The 22763-nt window shown below is 40.9% G+C and overlaps 1 protein-coding gene across 3 annotated transcripts in view; it reads right to left on the minus strand.

The window, feature by feature from the left end:
- The window catches only part of slc35f4 (solute carrier family 35 member F4), a 191947-nt gene that overhangs the window by 3074 nt on the left and 166110 nt on the right, over window positions 1–22763 (minus strand). For all 3 annotated transcript variants that reach the window (XM_072568803.1, XM_072568804.1, XM_072568805.1), the window contains 2 exons: window positions 10205–10397; window positions 3068–3157 (listed from right to left, as the gene is read on the minus strand). In XM_072568803.1, the coding sequence (XP_072424904.1) occupies window positions 3068–3157; window positions 10205–10397 (283 nt within the window). The remainder of the gene's footprint in view (window positions 1–3067; window positions 3158–10204; window positions 10398–22763) is intronic.

Genomic DNA, 22763 nt, shown 5'->3' on the forward strand with positions numbered 1-22763 from the left:
CATTTTGCTTTTTGATTCTGGAAACTGAGCTCACCCAAACTCCACAAATAACATGTGATCATAAGTCACTGATAGCTATTGTACACTGTTCTGGTCTTCTTACATGAAAAGGATATACTGGCTTTGGAGGCGGTGCAGAAGAGGTTCACCAGGCTGATTCCAGAGATGAAGGAGTTATCCTATGAGGGGAGGTTGAGCCACCCGGAACTGTACTTGCTAGCATTTAGAAGAATGAGAGGGGATCTTGTAGAAATATATAAAATTATGAAAGGGACAGATAAGATAGAGGCAGGCATATTTTTTCCACTCGTGGGTGAGACTAGGCCTAGGGGATATGGCCTCAAGATTAGGGGGAGTAGATTTAGGACAGAGATGAGGAGGAACTGATTTCCCAGAGAGTAGTGAATCTATGGAATTCTCTGTTTAATGAAGCAGTAGAGGCAGTTTCATTAACTATATTCAAGACACAGTTGGATGGGTTTTTGCATGGTGGGAGAATTAAGGACTATGGGGATAATGCAGGGAGGAGGAGCTGAGACGATGGATAGATCAGCCATGATCTTAATGAATGGCGGAGCAGGTTTAATGGGCCAAAAGGCCTACTCCTGCCTCTATGAAACTATGAAACTATTCAAATAGTACTGGCTGAGATACCTTTTTTTAATTCACTGTCATTAATACCAATTACAGAGGAATCTCGATTTTCCGAAGGACATGGGCGGGGAGTATTTCGTTTGTTTTTTGAAAAGTCTTGAATTGAGTCAACCATAACAAATTGTCACAACTTTTATAATCAAATTCTGGATAATCGAATGCCAGATAACATTGTTTAGCGATCTTGCTGGATAATCTGTTATTTTGATAATAATCCGAATGTCGGATAATCGAGTTCCTTTGTATAATGGCGTTACTTCTGTACTAGCTGAGATTGCAACTTACAATCATTGTAAAGAATAACAGATGTATATAACAGCCATTTATTTGATCTGAAACATGGGACCCAAGGAAGGTGTAATGGCTCAACGAAAAATAAGGGGGAATAAATAAGCATAGGTAGACTAGAATGTGAAAATATGAGAAGCGCGATGGATTTAAAAACATCTTACATTCAGAATTAGTTATATCTATTACAAGTGGATTAGAAAATTACATAAAAGAGTTGTGGAAATTTCACAGGAATAAATATAACTAGTACTTGCAAGAGCTTCGCAGTTTTCATTGGGTTTTCCCAAGGGAATAATAAACTAATGGTGTAAAAGATTGAACATCATTGCAGCTACTAAATGGAAACACCCAGTAACCTTGACTCAAATGCTTTCAACTGGGAATACTTGATACAATGGAATAAAAACAGGTGGGTGATTCACTTAACTAGAATTTCACCCAGTGATGGCAAAACTATCTGCCAATGTTTTGTCACAAGTGTAAAACCTTTGTAACCAAGACATATGGGCAGTACCTTATTTGTTTTAGGAGGCATGGTTAGTAAGTTGGCAGATAACACCAAAATTGGTGGTATAGTCGAGAAGATAGTGATGAAGATTCTTACAAAGAGAACTTGATTGATTAGGTCAATGGGCTGAGGAGTAGCAGGTGGAGTTTAATTTGGATAAATGTGAGTTATTGCATTTTGGGTAAACAAACAAGGGCAGGACTTGTACAGGTGATGCTAGGGCTCTGGGTAGTGCTGTCAAACAGAGAGAAATAGGGGTTGAGGTACATAGCTCTTTGAAAATTGCATCATAGGTAGACAGGGTGATTAAGAAGGTGTTTAACACACTTGCCTTCATTGTTCAGACTATTGAGTATTGGAGTTGAAATGCCATTTTGTGGTTGTACAGGACATTTTGGAGTACTGTGTACAGTTCTGGTCACTATCCTATAGGAAGGATATTATTAAATTGGACAGGGCTCAGAAAAGATTTACCAGGATGTTGCTGGGACTGGAGGATTTGAGTTATAAGGATAGGCTGGCACTTTTTGCACTGGAGTATAGGAGGTTGAGAGGTGACCATGTGGAGGTTTATAGAACAATGAGGGGCATGAATAAGATAAATAGCAAAGGCCTTTTTCCTAGGGTGGGGGTTTCAAAACTAGGGGCATATTTTTAAAGTGAGAGGAGAAAGATTTTAACGGGGCCTGAGGGACACCTTTTTCACACAGAAGGTGGTTTGTATGTGGAATTAACTGCAGAGGAAGTGGTAACTACAAGTACAATTACAACATTTAAAGGACATTTGGACAGGTAAATGAGCTTTTAAGGAATATGGGTCAAATTCAGACAAGTGAAACTAGTTTAGTTTGGGAAATATGGTCGGCATGAACGAGTTGGAATGAAGGGTCTGTTTCCATGCTGTGTGAATCTATATCTATTTAAACATTGGAGGTGTCATCTGTTAGAGACCTTTGCTGCTTCTTCCAAGGAAGACCATCTAAGCTCCATGCCAGCCAAGGGGTGGAAAGGTGGCCAGCATGTCTTCCCCTATACTCAAGATCTGGGAGGAGAGCTGATCACTAGCAGCTCTCACATTCAGCAGCATCAAGGAAATGGCTATGGTGGCTGCAGGACCCCTGGGACTGTGGAGTACCCAGCACAAGGAGGAGTAATAGTGGGATTCTTGGGTTGGGTACAAGAAGGGGTCAGTAGCAAAGTTGGGGGAGTAGCTCCCAGTATGCACTCCTTTACTTGATGTTCAGTTCCTTAATGTGACACTGATCTGGGATCCTCCCATCCCCCATTGAGGTGTCAAGCCGCCACAGGTTAACAACTATTGTTAACAACACTGTATGATGACAGGCCTGGCTGCAGCTGGATTAGTCTGAGCTATAGAAGGCTATGTCGCTTAAGTTTTGATTAATTGACCTCAATTGTCAGCAGCACAGGAAGGTTGATCATGGTGGAGGCAGGAAGGCAGCGAGGTTTAGTTACAGCACCACCCTGTCTCATCAAGTGTCCCACCTCCAAGCTATCCACCTTGGGCACAGAAGTTTTCACTCTAGGAAAATAATTTGGCAATTTAAGTCCATCATGAAACAACAGAAGAGCAACAGTGAGGACATATATTACCTGCATTTCCAGGGACACTCAGGACAGTTCCAATAGAAATGAGTATAGGATATGTTAATACAACACCAACGTTCACAAGAATATTGAAGGCTGTATAAAGAAAGAAAATGAGAAGGACATTTAATTTCTTATAAGTTATTTTCAACACTTCCATATGTAGGGAGGATGACAATATAACAAGTTGTTTGTGGAGACATCAATTATTTTATTGGCTTAATTGATAGCGACTTATCTTCAGAAACTGTATTTTTTAAAAGTGGGGTGGTTATCAAGCAAACAAGCCCAGCCAGCGTTGTCACCTGAGCAAAGTAAGATTACTGAGGGTCAACATTTATTTTCACAAAGAATATAGAGAACAACAATAGATGGCTGGAGTCTTGCCCAAGTCAATACTAACTCCTTCTCTTATAATCTGTATGAATTTGTTTCTCTCCATCAAAATATTTTTAATTAAATGTAGATCTTAGTTAAAACATATTGTTATTCTTATTACAAAATCTGGGGCCAATGAGGTGAACAGCATTACCATAATGAAGAGTAAATCAGACAGTGACTCCTGGTGATTGCACAGACAGAGTTGAATAAGGATATCAGGCAGTTACTGCTTAAAGGTCCTTGCTCTTCCATAATTGCTGCTACGACAGTATGTCAGCAAGAGACTCAACATTGAAGCCCATGAAGGATGTAACTGTGATATGTACCAATTGGTTTTTCACTAAATAAATCAAAAGGTTAGGACTTGCATGTCCAATCATGTGTAAGTGGATTTATAATAGTGTTCGGTCTTAATTGCATAATTATTAGAAAACAGCTGCTTTGACTTTGATCTTTACGGAGTTTTGAGAAGATTTGTAGCATTGATCTTTACCTTTAAAAGTGCACTGTCACATTCCTACAGATATTATTTATTGTTAGAAGCTTGAGGGTGTAAAGATTAGTGATATTAGTCAATATCTTATCCTGATTCTGCACTCTAACTGCTAGTTTAGATATTGCAAGTCTTGTGAACACCTTGCCTCTGTCTCTACTCAAAGGGATCACCATTCAGCTTCCAGTTCAGCTGCTTTTGACTTTATTCTTCAGTGCAGATTTGGTGGTATCGCTGAAGGAGGTGCCGACATAATTCTTTCAGTCAGATAGGAGTGATGCTGGACGTCTGCAAGAAGTGATCTGGATTTTGCTGGAGAAGAGGAGGCGAGCTGTCAACAGAAAGCGCACAATACTACCTTCAGAGACCTCTCTCATTTCCTCCTCAGCCAGTCATAGCTGCAAGTAACAATACCTTGCCAAGGATGTAAGCACTGAATTATGGCACTTTCTCAAATTGGACATGTAACTCCAGAGCAGTGCCACAGTGATGTTTATGCCTCATGACATTTCCAGGTAAGGGTGAGCAACATCACCAACACTGCAGTTTCGCAGCTGTTGTGGCATTACTGAGATTCCTATATACAATGAGTAGGGAATTTAATGATACAAGAATAAGTGGAAATATAGGTTGGCAGGGAGACACAGAAAGGTTGCAAAGAGATACAGGTTAAGTGAATGAGCAACAAGATGGCAGAAAAAAATAATGTGAGGAACCATGAGGTTATTCACTTGCGCAGAGCCAAACATACCAACTGTACACATGACTAATGATAGATTGAAGACTCAGCCAAATGTGGACTGATCTGCAGTGACAGTGATGCTGTGTGTAGGAACATCCATTGATGTCCTCAAACAATGGGTACATAGTCTTGGCTGCTGAAGGGGAGCTCCACAGGACTCTCAAGAGTCTGTCTTGTGATTCATGGTGATCTGTTGCATTTTCCAAAACTTGGCAATATTGAGGCCACAGCCTTAGCCACCAAAGTATTGATGATCACTTCAAGAGGAGGAGGAAAAGAAGGAGGATGAGTAAGAAAGAGATAAGAGGAAGAAGGCATCACTCTGGATGGACTATAGTGAGTTTCTCATCAGACTCCACTTCCTGTGAAAAAACATTCAAATAACAGTTGTTCCACAGTTCTGAAATTCTCTATCTTCTATTTTGACCATCAGAGAGTTCTCATTGGCCAAACTCCTGAAATAACAGGCATCTTAAACTAATCATTCTACACAAGCTATATCCAATACTTCTGATCAACAAGAATGAACTATTCACCCTTGTGTTTTCCTTATTGCCTGTCTTTCCAGTGCCTTTAATTGTGCTAGTCTTCCTATGCAGTGGCTGATCAGAGGTTTCTTCTTGTCTTTTATTTTCCCAGTGCTTCCTCTGGCTTGCAAGAGGTACAGGGAAGCTGGTTCAATTATAAAATGCCTCTGATTTAGTGATTAAAAGTCACAGCTTACAGAAAACTACTGAAGGAAAAATGAACTGTTTTTCTTCAAGTTTAAAGTGGGCTTTGACTATTAAAAACAGAAAGAGTGCACCTAAGCTGATATAGGTCTGATCACTCCTTATATCTTCTTTCCCATCCTTGAGTTATTTAATTACCTGACAGACAATAACACAGTTGTTGGCAGGCAAAAGGACCTTGTCATCTATAACTGGTCACTAGTCCATAGACCAATCAACATCTGCTTGCCAACTAAGGCTCTATCTGTAAACAGAATCCTTTTGACTCCAGGCCATCTGCAACCTGTTCAAGCAGCTGATTATTCAATGCTTGCAATGAGAGGCCGGTTACTAGCTTTTCAAAACATGAAACAGTCCTTGCAAAACACTAAACTTAAAAAATTACCTTCCATTTTAACCATTTTCACAATTTTAAAATGCACAAAAATGAAAAGAAACAGATTGCAATGCCTAGCCAGGCAGCAGATTTTGTGTATCTGAGAATATAAATGTATAGGGAACAGTTGGGTAGGGAAAATGGAGCTGGGGGTAGGGTGAGTGTGTAAATAGGTGTACAGTTACACAACTTTTGACTTGCATTTCATTGCAGACAGCAGGATGAGGCTGAAGAGGGATCTGAGGAAATATATTATACAGAAACATACTATCATTCTATATGTTTTCAGTGAGGCCTATAGCCTCCAGGACTGCTGCATCACTAATTCAGAGCACTCGTGTCATGAAACAATGTGTACATGGCTTTTGCTGCTGAGGAGGAACTCCACAGGACTCTCCAGGGTCTGACTTGTAATTCATGATGATCTGTTGCAAAGGGCTGTGTACGTACCGCTGTGCCTGTGGCTTTCCATCTCTTATGGGCCACCTTGTACAGCAAGAGAGAGGAAAGATAGTGAGTGAGTGTGTTGCAATATAGTTGGCTGATGTGCTTGACTTCGCTGAGTTGAGCTCTTGATGTGGGGATATCAGTAGTGATAAATGTGTGAGTGTGAGATGAAGCATATGAATGTCTGGCATGAGTCTTGATTACTGGAGATTGTTGATGAGTAAACAGTGAAAAGTGATGATTGTGGTATGCTGGTTAGAAGGTAGCATTTACAAATGCATTGACTGACTTGGACAACTTATAAGTGGTCATTGAGCCTGTCTTGGCACTGTAGGCAGATACTTAAGTCCATACATTGATCTTTGTGACCATCTGCTCCTACTCCTTTCTGTCTGTTTCAGCCCTAGTTACCTGCAGAGAAAAGGCCTCTCTCCACTTTGTGTCTCCAATACTGCATTAGTAGTGCTGAGCACCTTTTTCAATCATGATTGCTCATTACATGATTGCTCCACTTTCTTCCTTCTGAGAAACTCTTCTACAATCAACTCCAGCCCTGCAGCCAAACTGCATCTCTCTTTCAGCTAGCATTAAGAAATTCAAGCTACTTAATTGAAACTAGCTTTACAGGTAATGCTGAGCATGCAGAGAATCAGCAGTGCATTTAATGTTGGGCCAAGTGCCACAATCAATGGCCATGAACTTACTGCTAATGGGCATTTTCTAATTTTTCACATTTCAGTCAGGATTCTTCAACCTGATTAGAGGTGGAGCATCAGTTTCTCGATGAGACAAGTCCCAGATCCATAATAGAGGGAGCTATACTGTTTCAAATGTTAGTATCTGTAAATCACACTACAAACATTCATAGAAAGTCTGTGGAGAGCTGGAAGTGAAATGAACTGTGAATGTTTATTTATTGTTGATCACCAAATCCAAGCCAATAAGAATAAATAAGACCAAGGCAAGACCAAAGATTTGCAAATCTGCAGCCAGTTTTGTGGATTTTCATTGAAGGTTTGAAAGGAATGGCTGAAATCAATGATAGTTGAGCTGCCACCTGCAAGACCATTGATGTAAGAGGACAGGGCTAAAGGATTGGGGTCATATAGTGAGACATTCCCATTCTTAGAGCCTCATTTAACCTAACAGTCTTTTCACACAGCTTCACATGGTCTCACAGCTTCTCTGGTCAGAAAACAATTGTTACCTAGGATTTGTTAAGAGCATATGATTTTATTTTCTGCATTTTTGGTTGTGAACTGAAATGAAAGAAAGGACTACGTTAAAAGCAAGCACAGTAGAAGGAACTTCTTCCATTTTTAAAAACAAGTCATGGAAACTCATCATATATGGTGTTAATGTTGCTGCTTTGTTCAAGCAGAGGGGTATGCTGTTATATATAGGCCACTATCAGAAAGGAGCATGCAAAATGAGCTTCAGCCAACAATAAATAGCTGATTGATTTGTGTAGTTGTGACTGTCATGGATACCAAAGGCCATCAGTCTGACAACTCTGTTGGTTCCTGGACAACTGAACAGCATGTGGTTGTGATTGATACAGTTAAGAAGCCTGAATATATCTGGAAAGGAAGGTAGTGCATTTCTCCAGAAAAAAAACAGATGAAACTAAAGAAAGCCAGTTGTTTTCCCTGACATCTGCTGTTCCTTTTAATCAGTGAGTCGGGGACTTCATAATTTATTGACCAGTCGCTCTATGCCTTCTGTGAAGCATTGAAAGAACTGAAGGAAAAGAGAATTATAAGATTTAGGAAACAAAAGGAACACCCGATTGAATCCTGAGGACTGGTGCTTTTGACTTGTTTCCATAATATTCTTTCCCCTTTATCCACCACCTCCATGTTACTTTGATTGTTTGTGTCTGTCAGAAGGGAGTTAGAGTTTTAACTAGTGTAGTTATATCTTGGTAATTCATAGTTGTTTACCTGGGGTTAGAATCTATTTGTTTGTAATACTGTACATAATAATTCTTGTTAAGTACAGAAACCTGGCCCATGTTTCCTGTCAATCTGAATCTATCAAACAAATAAAGTAAGAACTTTGTTTGTATTGATTACAAAATGTATTTAATGATCCAGGAACAGTGCACTACCCAAACAGATTCCAGAATTTTAAAAATTCTTTTAACAGATGTGGGCTTCACTGGCTGGGCAAGCACTTATTTATATTTCTGGTCATGTTTGAATATGTGTCCAAATGGCATGATGTAGGTACGTTCAGACTTCTATAAAAGAGGGGATTACAAAAGTGTTAGTGGTTTCATTCTAAGTAAGATAATGTATAGCTTGGAGGAAATTGGTGGGTAGCTTTGTGAAGATTTGAGGCAGTGTTCTTTTTAAGGGGACCATGGAACAGACCTGTTACATCATACCATCACACACTCACCAACACACCCTGATAACACTCCAAAGGATATTTGACCTACAGTGTTTGTCCATAGAAGTGAATTAAGAAGCAACTGTGAATTGAACATCCACTTGTCAAATAGAATCACAAAAACTAAAAAAAAAGTAAGAATTCAAAAACTGTCTTCTGAAAATGGAGAATTTGTATTGTCACAAAGCTAGTCCCTTTTTTTTGCTAAAAGTTGTTCCTTGGTTCAAGGAGACTCTGTCCTTGACTTTTTTCAGAGATGTAATAAACCGGGCCAGGCTCTGATCAGTCTGATTTGGTACAGAGATGAAAAGGATTTTGAGAGGCCTTTTGTTTCTATGTAAACAGATGAGACTTCAGGCCAAAGTGGTCGTCTTGTAGAAGTGACCTGTATAATGAAAGGGGAGTGGTCAGCTCTCTAGCTGAGCAGTTTAGTTCAGGTGAGGTGTTCAACAGGGAGATGTGTTGAAACTCTCTCTCTTTTTCTGACCTTCAACTTCAACCTGTAAGCATGTGTTCCATTTATACTGGTTTTTAAAGGGAGTTTGCTTATTGGAACTGTTGTGTATATATCTGGAACAGCATAATTAAGTCAAGTTGGATAAGTTGAGTTCTGTAGGGGTTCTCTATTTGGTTCTTTGTGTTTCATTGTGTAATTTTGTGAATAATGCTTTGTCTGTTTTAAAATCTAGTAGCCAATCTAGCTAACTTAATCCGAGTAATTTTCACTGTACACTTACTGAAACAAATTGCAAAGTTATGGTCTGAGCCACCTGCTTAAGAAGGTTTTGAGTGATCTGGCTTAGTCCATAACAGTATGTAGATAGCACCTAACCTGCACTCAGGTCATTCCATTGTTCTGCATAGTTAGTTTATTTACTTTATGGGTTATCACTAATAAAGGTCATCAACCCCCACTCATTAAACTTTGTTTCTTTTTGCACAGACACTGCCTGACTTGATGAGTGTTTCCAGCATTTTCTGCTGAAATAATTTTAAACTTGAAAATATAAATTTAAACTTAAACAGGAAAGCTTGAAGTCACTATGTTTTGAATTCTTGACAAGCTAATGTGGAATCTTCAGCCAGGATTGGATACGTTCAGGAGTTCCTAAATGATGAAAAACATGGTTGTGCTGTTGTTATGACCTCTCAGGTTAATTGTTCAATATAAATCTGAGATTTAGTAAAAAGTAAAAAAGTTAAAACGTCGCACAGTTAGAAGGTTCCAGCTTTATGTATATATGATGGAAATGCATTGGCTGTACAAAGGCTGTTTGGAGTAATGGCTTTTTGTATATACAAGTGTGTGTCATTTAATTTGATTTTGGAAACAGATTGGACTATAACAACTTTTTTCACTTTGTTCAAGTGTGCTCAATGATAATTAGAGCTCTCTAAAATTGCACTGTCTTATGTATTGACTCACAAAGTCTTATTCATGAAAAGTACTATGAATGGACAATTAAAACTTAAACGTCATGAAGTAAATTGTAATTCAAATGAAATAGCATTGGTTTGTTATTTCAGGATACCAGTAAAGAACCAAATAGTTATCTAAAAAAGCATTGAAACCACCTACCTAACCAAAGGCCAGCCACACCGCAAAGGTATCCCCAAGGTAAAGCAGAGAATGAGGACCAGTACTCCACTTTCGTAAAGTACAGTATAACTGGTGCAGATGATATGAAAATTAAATTGAAGAAACCCAGTGTAGAAATGAAATATGCAGCTTCTCCAAAGTTTGCACTTCCAAGAAACATTTTAAATAAAACCTGGAAGAAATATAAGAAAATCAATATGAAGATATCTGTAATGTGTTAAATTCACTAAAGACAACTGAATATGATTTATTTAATAACAAAAATAAATTGTAATCTAACCATTTAATCAAACAAGGTCTTAAGTACAGTTATAATATTTGCATTTATCATCTAAGTACACCTTTGCTCCGTACATCCAAGTCATTGATGGAAACTGTAAAGCACAGCACAAACCCCCGCAGGACTCTACTTATCTCTACATTCTGCCAACCAGGCAAAGATCCATTTATGCATTTTGTTTGTTTTCTGCCAGGCAGCCAGTCTTTATCAACGCTAATATATAACACCCTGCACCATAAGCTTTCATTTTCCGTAATAATGTTTGATGTGGTACTTTTTCAAATGCCTTCTCGAAATCCAAGAAAAGTACATTGCATCTAAGGCTCATCTTTATCCACAGTGTATCTTATTTCTTCAAAGAACTCCAATACATTGGTTAAACATGATTTCCCTTTGACAAAACCATGTTGACTCTTCCTGGTTATATTGAGTTTTTCGAAGTGCACGGGGAAAATCACTTTAATGATTAATTCTAACATTTCCCTTTGACAGATGTCAAAATAACTGACTTATGGTTTCCTGTTTTCTGCCTCCCTTCCTTCTTGAATAGCGGGTTATATTTTCTATTTTCCAGTCTGATAGAACCTTTCCTGAATCATCTACTACCTCATTATTTGCCTTTTTTCAGACTCGAGAATGAGGTCCATCTCCAATCAGAAACGTGTCAGCCTGAAGCTCCATCACTTTGTTTAATACCATTTCCCTTGTGTTTGCAATTGCACTAAGTTCCTCTCTCCTTTCTATCTCTTGAATTACAGCTAATACTGGAATATCTTTTGTATCCTCCATAGTGAAGACAGAAGTAAAATATGTTTTATTTCATTTGGCTTTTTCTTACTATCCACTATTAATTCCTAATTCTCACTCTTTATGGGACTAACTCTCAGTTTACTTAATCTTTTCCTTGTCAAATAACTTTAGAAACTCTTGCACTCCCCCATTTTTACATTTCTTCTTATACCTTATTTCTTCTGATGAATCTTTTTGTCTCTCTGCCATTCATCTTTATGCAATTATGATATTTCCTTAAGTTTGACACTTTTCCAAACTTATTTAGTTAACCATAAGTCCTCCTTTTAATTTTTTTCTTTATAATTTTCTTTATAATTCTTTATTTATTTGGAATATTCTGAAATAACTCCTGAAATGTCTGCCACTCGTCTATTTTGATCTAAAGCCTGGCATGCTAGTCCACTTTAGTGAGCTAAGATTTCATTCCCACATAGCCTCTTCTTGAGTTTAAAATACTAGTCTAATAACTAATCTTCTCCCTTTCAAACTGGATGTAAAATTCATATTGTAGTCGCTGTATTTCAGGGGTGACTTAACTCTGAGGTCATTAATTAATCCTATCATGTTCAACCCTTTGTTATAGAATCATAGAGACTTACAGCATGGAAACAGACCTTTTGGTCCAACCAGTCCTTGCTGATCATGGTCCTGAACTAAACTAGTCCCACCTGCCTGTGATTGGCCTATATCACTCCAAACCTTTCCCATTCATAAACTTATCCAAATATCTTTTAAACATTGTAACTGTACCTGCATCCACCACTTTCTCTAGCAGGTCATTCCACACACGAACCATTCGCTGTGTAAAAAAGTTGCCCCTCATGTCCTTTATAAATCTTTCTCCTCTCACCTTAAATTACAGCCCCTAGTTCTGAACTCTTCCGCCCTAGGGAAAAGACCCTTGTCATTCACCTTATCTATACCCCTCGTGATTTTATAAACCTCAATAAGGTCACCCCTCAACCTCTTATGCTCCAGTGAGAAAAGTCCCAGCCTTTCCACTCTATTATTATATCTCAAATGCTCCATTCCCGGCAACATCTTGTAAATCGTTGGTGATCCCTCTCCAGTTTAATAATATCCTTCCTATATCAGGGTGACCAGAACTGAACACAATACTCCAGAAGAGGCCTCATCTACTCCTCTGGAAAGCAATGACCTTTTGGTTTATCTCAGAGAGCTACCAGGCTCCACTCTGATTCTTTTACTTATCTAGTTGGTTTATGGATGGGTATATGAATAGGAAGGGTTTGGAGGGATATTGGCTGGGTGCTGGCAGGTAGGACTAGATTGGGTTGGCATGGACGGGTTGGACTGAAGGGTCTGTTTCCATGCTGTACATCTCTATGACTCTATGACTCTATCTATCACAGTAAGCAGTTGAATACACTACAGGAACTTGGCAGCTGGATCAGTTTCACATGTTCTCACAAATGTTTTTTTTAGATTAGATTACTTACAGTGTGGAAACAGGCCCTTCGGCCCAACAAGTCCACACCGCCCCGCCGAAGCGCAACCCACCCATACCCCTACATCTACCCCTTACCTAACACTATGGGCAATTTAGCATGGCCAATTCACCTGACCTGCACATTTTTGGACTGTGGGAGGAAACCGGAGCACCCAGAGGAAACCCACGCAGACACGGGGAGAACGTGCAAACTCCACACAGTCAGTCGCCTGAGGCAGGAATTGAACCCGGGTCTCTGGTGCTGTGAGGTTTTTCTTACCAAATAATTGTTTTATCTCAAGACAAACAAATATAGTGTCACAGAAAAACGGTCCCAGAACGAATGGATTAATAACTGTATGTGTTGTTACATTCAAGTAATTACAATCTCATGGGAGATTTATCAGCAGATGAAATTCGGAAGGGCTGCTGACACTAAGAGCTAAATTAGGCAGACTGTGAAATTCCCTGTCTTGCTAAAGCTTGAATAATTGGCTTAAAGATTTCATGATGTACCTGGTGAACTTTTCAAAATAGGGAAATTTAACCAGTAACCTGGGATCAAGTGGTATTTTCATTTTTTCTGAAAAGGACAGAGGTTTGAATAGGAACATAAAATTGGCAATATCACATTAGTGGCCATTCTACACTTTGTGTAGATGAAGGGGAATCTGTAAATGTGGCGTACTTGGATTTTCAAAGACATTGGAGAAGGTCAAAGGCCATTACAAAATAAGAGCTCACAGTATAGAGGTACGCATTTAGGATTGCTTAGCTAACAAGAAGAAGAGAGTAATGATAATCAAGCCATTTGAAGATTGTCTAGCTTTAACTAGTGGAATGCCAGTGGGATGAGTGCTGGGGCTACAACTATTTACAATATCTGTGAATGACTTGGATGAAAGGACCAACAGTATGATAGTTTGATAGCTGATGACACAAAGAAAGATAGGAAAGTAACTTGTCAAGGAAAAACATTTACAAAGGGATATGGATAGGTTACATGAATGGGAAAAATGGCAGCTGGCAGGGACAAAAATCACAGGTGGTTCTGCTTCTGGTCCCTTTGGCTGCATGGGCTTCTGAGGTCTGTGCGCATCAGCAACTTCCAGAACCACGATTACCTTGTCAACATTTTCAGCAGCCAGAGTGGTGACAGCATAGATCAGGAGGCTGCTGGGTAGGTAGGTTTCCCTCATAAAGCCTTAACATGTGAATAGGAGGAGCAAAGGCTCTACAGGAATGGATGCAGACACAGGGATTGCTGGGCACGTGAACTGATATATTTGGGCTGGGGCTAAACCTGAGGCACTACACGTGAAGTGTCTCCCGCCCATCCTCCTGCTCTAATCAAAAAACAAACCGTGTGTGGATGGTTGGTAAAGTAAGGCTTTTTTTTTCATTTATCCAATCTCTCTTGGCAATTTAGAGCAGAGGGGATGGAGGCTAGGGTAGTTGTATGCTCCACTTGCAGGATATGGGAGGTAAGGGTAATCACTAGTGTCCCTGCTGACTTCACCTGCAAGAAGTGCACCCAACTAAAGCTCCTCATAGACTGTGTTAGGGAACTGGAGTTGGAGCTGGAAGAATTTCAAGTCATTCAGGAGGCTAAGGGGAAGATAGAGAAGAGTTATAGGGAGGTACTCACACCTAAGTAACAGGATAAAGGTAGCTGGGTGACCGTCAAGAGAGGGAAAGAGAATAGCCAGACAGTGCAGGGATCCTTTGTAGCTACTCCCACAATAATAAGTATACCATTTTGGACACTACTGGGGGAGGGGGGGGGCGGGGGGAAATGACCTACCAGGGGAAAGCCTCAGCAGGCAGGTTCCTGGCATTGAGCCTGGCTCTGTGGCTCAGAAGGGAAGGGGGAAGAATAGAAGAGCAATAGTGTTAAGAGATTCAATGGTTAGAGGAACAGACAGGAGATTCCGTGGTCGCGAGTGAGACTCCTGGATGGTATGTTACCTCCAGAGTACTAGAGTCAGGGATATCTTGGATCAAGTCTACAGGATTTTTAAGGGGGAGGGGGAACAGCCAGAAGTTGTGGTACACGTCGGTACCAAAGACATAGCTAGGAAAAGGGAAAGGGAGGTGGACCTGAAAAGAGAATATAGGGAGTTAGTTTGGAAGCTAGAAGGCAGGACGAGCAGAGTAGTAATCTCAGGATTGCTACCGGTGCCATGGGCTAGTGAGGCTAGGAATAGAGATAGAGAGTGAGTGCAGATGAACACGTGACTGCAGGGCTGGTGTAGGAGGGAGGACTTCAAATATGTGTATCATTGGGATCCTTCTGGCGAAGATGGGACCAATGCAAGAAGGATGAGTTGCACCTGAACTGGTGGGGCACTAATATTCTGGGCAGGAGGTTTGCTAGGGTTCTTTGGGAGGGTTTAAACTAGATTGGCAAGGGGGGTAGGAACCGGAGCTATGGATCAGATGATGGAGTAGGTAGTGATCAGCGTGCAGCGAGTCTGTTAGGAGGGATAGACACTTGATAGGGCAAAGGTGCAGTCAGTGTATTGGGTTGAAGTGTGTCTATTTTAATGCAAAATGTATCAGGAATAAGGGTGATGAGCTTAGAGCATGGATCAATACTTGGAACTATGATGTTGTGGCCATTACGGAGACTTGGATATCACAGGGGCATGAATGCTTGTTGGATGTTCCAGGGTTTGTATGTTTCAAAAGGGGGTAGGTAAAAGAGGTGGAGGAGTGGCATTGCTAATCAGGGATAGTATCACAGCTGCAGAAAGGGAGGTCGTCGAGGAGTTTGTTGAGAGTCAGCATGGGTAGAAGTCAGGAACAGGAATGGAGCAGTCACTTTATTGGGAATTTCTACGGACGCCCCAAAAGCAACAGAGATGTGGAGGTGCAGATTGGGAGGCAGATTTTGCAAAGATGCTGAAGTAACAGCGTTGTTGTCATGGGTGATTTTAACTTCCCTAATTTTGACTGGAACCTTCTTAGTTCAAATAATTTGGATGGAGCAGTTTTTGACAGGTGTGTCCAGGAAGGGTTCCTGACTCAATATGTAAATAGGCTGACTAGAGGGGAAGCCATACTGGATTTGGTGCTTGGCAACGAGCCATGCCAGGTGCTAGATCTCTCAATGGGAGACCATTTCATTGATAGGATTACAACTCCCTGACCTTTATTATACTCATGGAGAGGGATAGGAACAGACGGTATGAGAAAGCATTTAATTGGGGAAGGGGGAATCACAATGGTATTAGGCAGGAACTGGGGTGCCTCTACTGGGAACAGATGTTCTCAGGGAAATGCATGACAGAAATGTGGAGGTGTTTAGGAAGCACTTGCTGTGAGTGCTGGACAGGTTTGTCCCATGGAGGCAAGGAAGGGATCGTAGGTTGAAAGAACCTTGGGTGACAAGGGATGTGGAACACTTAGTAAAGAGGGAGAAGGAAGCTCACTTAAGGTTGAGGAGGCAAGGATCTGACAGGGCTTTAGATGGTTACAAGGTAGCCAGGAAGGAACTGAAGAGTAGACTTAGGAGAGCTAGAAGGGGGCATGAAAAAGCTTTAGCAGGTAGGATTAAGGAAAACCCTAAGATATTCTACACTTAAGCGAGAAACAAAAGGATGGCCAGAGTGAGGGTGCGGCCGATCTGGGAGAGTGGAAGGAACTTGCACCTGGAGTCAGATGAGGTAGCAGTGGTCCTTTAATGAATACTTTGCTTCAGTATTCACTGCTGAGAGGGACCTTGACATTTCCGAGGACAGTGTGAAACAGACTGATATGTTAGAACAGGTTGATGTTAAGAAGGAGGATGTGCTGAATATTTTGAAATACATAAGGATGGATTAATCCCCTAGGCCAGACAGGATAGGCTAGAGGAAGCAAGGTAAAATATTGCTGCACCTTTTGTGATGATCTTTGCATCCTCACTGTCTACTGGAGTGGTGCCAGATGATGGGAGGGTGGCAAATGTTATTCCCTTGTTCAAGAAAGGGAATAGAGATAATCCTGGGAATACCGAAGGGTCTGTTTCCATGCTATACATCTCTCTGACTCTATGACTCTACAGACCAGTCAGTCTTATGTCTGTGGTGGGCAAAGTATTGCAGAGGATTCTGAGACAGGAATTATGAATACTTGGAAAACCATAGTTTGATTAGAGATAGTCAGCATGGTTTTGTGAGGGGCAGGTCATGCCTCACAAACCTTATTTAATTCTTTGAGGATCTTACAAACTGCATTGACGAAGGTTGAGCAGTGGATGTGGTGTACATGGACTTTAGCAAGGCATTTGATAAGGTTCCCCATGGTAGCATCATTCAAAAAATAAGTCAGCTTTGGATACAGGGAAACCTAGCTGTCTGGATAGAGAATTGGCTGGCCCAAAGGAGACAGAAGGTAATAGTAGATGGAAAGTATTTAGCCTGGAGCTTGGTGATCAGTGGTTGTTCCTGCAGGGATCGGTTCTTGGCCCTCTGCTCTTTGTGATTTTTATAAATTACCTGGATGAGGAAGTGGAAGGGTGGGTTAGTAAGTTTTTTGGTTGGTGGAGTTGTGGATATGTGGAGGGCTGTTGTAGGTTGCAACAGGACATTGACAGAATGCAGAACTGGGCTGATAAGTAGCAGATAGAGTTGAACCTGGAAAAGTGTGAAATGATTCAATTTGGAAGGTTGAATTTGAATACAGAATACAGGGTTAAAGGCAAGGATTCTTGGCAGTGTGGAGGAACAGAGGGATCTCCGGTCCATGTCCATAGATCTCTTAAAGTTGCCACCCCAGTTGACAGGGTTGTCAAGAAAGCATATGTCATATTGGCTTTCATTAGCAGGAGGATTGGGTTGAAGAGCCATGAGGATATGCTTCAGCTCTATAGAGCCCTTGTTAGACACACTTGGAATATTGTGTTCAGTTCTGGTTGCCTCATTGTAGTAAAGATGTGGAAGTTTCAGAGAGGATACAAAGGAGATTTACCAGGATGCTGCCTGGACTGGAGAGTATGTCTTATGAAGAAGGTTGTGGGAACTAGGGCTTTTCTCATTGGAGCAAAGAAGGATGAGAGGTGACTTGATAGAAGTGTACAAGATAATAAGAGGCATGGATAGAATGGATAGCTAGAAACTTTTTCCTAGGGCAAAAATATCTATCACAAGGGGGCATAATTTTAAGGTGATTGGAGGAAAGTTTAGAGGAGATGTCAGAGGTAGGTTCTTTACACAGAGAGTAGTGGGTGCGTGGAATGCACTGCCAGTAGTGGTAGTAGAGTCAAATACATTAGGGACATTTAAATGAATCGTGGATAGACAAATGGAAGATAGTACAATGAAGGGTTAGTCTGATCTTAGAATAGGATAAAAAGTCGGCACAATATCGAGGGCTGAAGGGCCTGTACTGTGCTGTACTGTGCTATGTTCTATGTTCTGTGTTCTATGTTCTATATTCAATGTTTAACACTGATCACGTGCGTGATACCTTATGGTATATGTACATGCAGCTGAGAGGAAACATTGGCTGCTGGGCTTTAACCCTGATCCCAGCAGATTCCTGAGAGCTCCATGCCCCTATTATTAAACTCTTTATCTAGGCTCTGGCAGTTGGAGTATAAGATGGGAAATGAGAACTTGTCCACTTTGGCAGGAAGGATAGAAAAGCAGTATACTATGAAATAAAGAAATACTTCAGAACCCAAAGGTCCAGGGACATCTGGTGTCCTGCTAGATGAATCACATGAACTTCGTATAAAGGTACAGAAAGTGATTAGGAATGTAAATGGAGATTATTGCAAGGGCAATGGAATATAAAAGTACAGTGTATATTAATTATGCTACATCTGAAGTACTGCTTAGTTTTGATCTCTTTATGTAAAGTATATATATTTCTAATCAACACATTCAGAAATGATATAACAAACCTCTGAAATAGGTGGAGCTTTAAGCTGGGCTTTGTGACTTAGAAATAGGGACACTACCACTGTTCCATAATGCTTCTTAAGTATATAATTGCATTAGAAATGTTGGTCAGGTTAGCCCTGTACCATTGAAATTTGGAAGAGGGAGATTCTCTCATGGAAACATATAAGGTCCTCATGGAATTTGATAGGGTGGGTGCTGAGAGCATATGGGAGACACTAGAATTCGGGAACATAGTTTAAAAATTAAAGGTCTTCAATCAAAACAGTGATAAGGTACAGAATCTTAAAAGAGCCTGAGCGACATGGGCTTTGACGAAATGTATCACAGAGGTCAAGCTCACTGTTACCTCCCGTTGTGCTTTAAACTGAAACAATGCAATGTGAAAGAAAATAGCAGTGACCACATCTGGAGTGTGTGAAGCACACATTTTAAACTGCGAGGGAGGGGGCTGCAAGACCCACTGAAGTAAGGCCCTTTAGATGGCCACAACAGAGCCACACACTGTACAGGTCTGCGGGCTCCCCAAGCTCTATTGATCCTGATGCATTGGCTGCCTGTTTGCTGTATAATTTCCTGCACCCACACTGCTGACCACTTCACTTCAGCACCAACACTTTTGGAGACAGAGGCCAGTGAAGGAATAGGGATGTTTGACCACAAGAGATATTGGTGCCAGCAGAATCCATTACATTACACAGGCCTTATTCATCTTACTTCCCCAAGCTGCAGCAGGCTCTCAACTTAAAGATCGATCCACAGTACATCCTGTGACAACAGGTAGTATGCTGACACAGTAACATTGGGGGTTATAAGGAGACTTAAGCAAACAGATGTAGCACAAAACCAATCAAATCTATCAAAATGTGATCTGTTCTATGCAGGGTGCTGTAGGCCACCAAAATGCTCTCAAAAGGTTTTTCCTTTCTGTCCTCCCAGTCCATCGCAGTGTTGTCCCAGATTCTGCAGCTGGCAGAGCTGTCCTAATGACAGCTTGTGCTCTCAAATGTTCTGAGTGTGAACATTTCACTGAGGAATCTGAGCCAACGAATGGTGTAGGAGGCAGCCTTGCTTATGCCTTCTCTGTGACCTCAGTACTGTCTTCCTCAGGCAGCAAAGAGGTGGTGTCTGGTGTAGCAGCCGTTTTTCCCACTATTCCCGCTGGACATCCCGCTATTACCTGCAAGGCAAGAGGGAGAGAAGGCACCCTGGCCACTGGTTAGAGGTGGGGTTAATGTGAGAGCCACAGCGAATGCTTACTTGGTTAGTGGGACAGCATCTCTGCTGGAGCAGTCTCAGTCTTACCCTGTAAGGGGGAGAAAGTGAGGACTACAGATGCTGGAGATCAGAGTCGAGAATGTGGTGTTGGAAAAGCACAGCAGGTCAGGCAGCATCCGACTGGCAGGAGAATTGATGTTTCGGGCATAAGCCCTTCATCAGCCTTTACCCTGCAAGGGCCAGGGATTCCCTCCTCACAGGAATTGAGAAGCCGGATACTGCTCCCATCGTCTGGGCCCACTCTATCCTTTTATCAGCAGGCACTGAGTGAGGTGAAAATGAGTGGCATGGCTGTTAGTGCTGGTCGAGTGGATTGATATGTTTCAGGAAAGTAGGCAGGGAGTGCAGTGCCCCCAATGCAGGGTTGGGGGTGTGGGTGTTTGGGAGGATGAAAGCAAGTGAGGGAAGACATCGCAGGAAATAATGAGTGACAGAACAGAAGCTTTGGTGGGAGGTGGGTGCAGTAGAACAAGCAGGGTGGATGTGAGGTGGCAGAGGGTACAGTGTAGCACTGTGGCAGTGCAGAGAACTTCATTGACTAGCTTGTGGCACTGTTGGCCATTCCTCTGACTGTGAAGATCGTCCTGACCCAGGGGGCAACCTGGAAGTGCCAATGCTCGCTCAAGTGCAAATCAGCTTTTTAAATATGACACAGTCTTTCAATAGGTATCTGGTGAACTGTTCTGGAAGTGGGACTAGAATTTGATAAGGTGCCATAGGGGCAGCAGATGTAGTTAATATGGTGAGTTTGGCACAATGAAAGATCTTGCTAGGCCTTGTGGAGAGAGTCCCTCAGTGAAACTAATATTTAACTGAAGAAAAGTTTCAGCCCAATGAGGATTGTTTTTCCCTCAGAATGTCGTTAGTCTACAAAATGCTCCTCCCAGCGAGCAGTACAGGCTGAATCATTTAATATCTTTAAGTATGGATTACTTAGATTCTTAGACAAGTGAGGGCAGTGGAGGCCCAGTCTCTGGATTCATTTAAGAAAGAATTGGATAGAGCTCTTAAAGATAGTGGAGTCAAGGGTTATGGAGATAAGGCTGGAACAGGATACTGATTGGGAATGATCAGCCATGATCATATTGAATGGCGGTGCAGGCTCGAAGGGCTGAATGGCCTACTCCTGCATCTATTGTCTATTGTCTAAATAGGAAAATGAAGTTGAGGCCATAATCTGATCAGCCACAATCCCATCAAATACTGGAAAAGGCTCAAGGCTGAATTACCTACACCTCCTAATTTGTCGATATTTTCTAATTAACCTGTTCAGATACGTTATGACACACATATGGAGCAGGTGAGATAAGACCCTGCGTGCCCTGGCTCAGAGGTAAGGAATGCACATATCTTCCAGTCAGCTCAACAGAATTGATTAGATTAACAGACTGTTGTTGTGAAATTGTCAGTTGTGTTTTGGGTAAATTTTTACCCTACATTTCCATATTTTCTGTCATTATAAATATCAATATATGTTCAACTCTGTTTTAGTTTGGACCCCTTTTTAGGATTTGAAATCACCAAAGCAGTCAATGGTCATGTGTTATAAAATCAAGAATGTGACCTTACAAACAAGAAGTTAAATGAACTTGTTTCTTGGAAAGGTGTTCAGTTATTGCTGCCAATTTACCCCATTATCTCTGTTTTCTGCTCATTGGTACGTAATTACTATGGGAACAGCTTGGGCTGTCTGACCTGCAACGATCAGAGTGATACATCTTTGTCGTGATGCCAACCCCATCTTCCTCCACTGGTTGTAATAAAATTCAGTGTGGGAGACACTGGAATAGTAATGCATGGAAATCTCTTTTGCAACTGATTAATAGATTTTACTGTTATTATAAAATAGAAACCTGCTTCACATTGGTTGTTGAGGTCTATAGCTGTAACTAGTATCGAGATGGTTTCTAATTTCACAGTTAGCAAGTTAAATTCCCAGTCTTAGCTATACTCTAATACTCTGTTAGCATAACACTTCTAAGGAAGAGTATTGGTAACTTTTTATCTTATACTTGCAGGAGAAAAATGTATTTGTATAGTACCTTTCACAAATTAAAGATGCTTCCAAGTGCTTCATAGCCAAAGGCAAGGAAATGTAATGGAAGAGATCATTGACCCTTGGTGTTATATGATCGTACATGCATGGAAAAGGACTGGGGAATGGAAGTGTCATATACTTTTCACAATATAGAGATAGAGACAAGCTAGGTAATTACAGGACAGTTTGAAATCTAAAGTCAGAAATTAGTGGGATCCTTAATTAAAGATAAAATAACAAAACATTTAGACAAAAGAATTGCATACAGCTAAAACTAAATTCAGAAAAGAATATCATACGTAACAGACCATCAAGAATTCTTCAAGGAAGTGACAGATAATGGGTGAGGGAAATGCAATGAATGTGGTACACATAAAGTTTCAGGAAATCTCTAACAAGATACTTCAGAGGAGATTATTGCATTAGATAACAGGATACAGCATTAAGTGATGATCTGCTAACTGATTTAAAATCTGAAGAGGAATTAAGTTGGATTCTCCAAGAGATTGGACTCAGTAGTATTGTCCCACCAAGCTGTATTCAGGAACACTCTGTTCACCATGTATTTATATATATGACAAGGGAGAGTAGAGTGCATGCTGGAGACAATACTGAAAAAGGAGTCAATGAACGCTTAGAGTCATAGAGTCATCCAGCATGGAAACAGACCCTTTGATCCAATTCATCCTTGAAGACCAGGTTTCCCAAACCAAACTAGTCCTACTTGCCTGCATTTGGCCAAGATCCCTCTATGCCTTTCTTATTCATGTACCTGTCCAAATGTCTTTTAAATGTTGTAATCCACCCCTTCC

Source organism: Chiloscyllium punctatum, chromosome 4, assembly GCF_047496795.1.
Source record: "Chiloscyllium punctatum isolate Juve2018m chromosome 4, sChiPun1.3, whole genome shotgun sequence".
Classification (NCBI taxonomy): domain Eukaryota; kingdom Metazoa; phylum Chordata; class Chondrichthyes; order Orectolobiformes; family Hemiscylliidae; genus Chiloscyllium; species Chiloscyllium punctatum.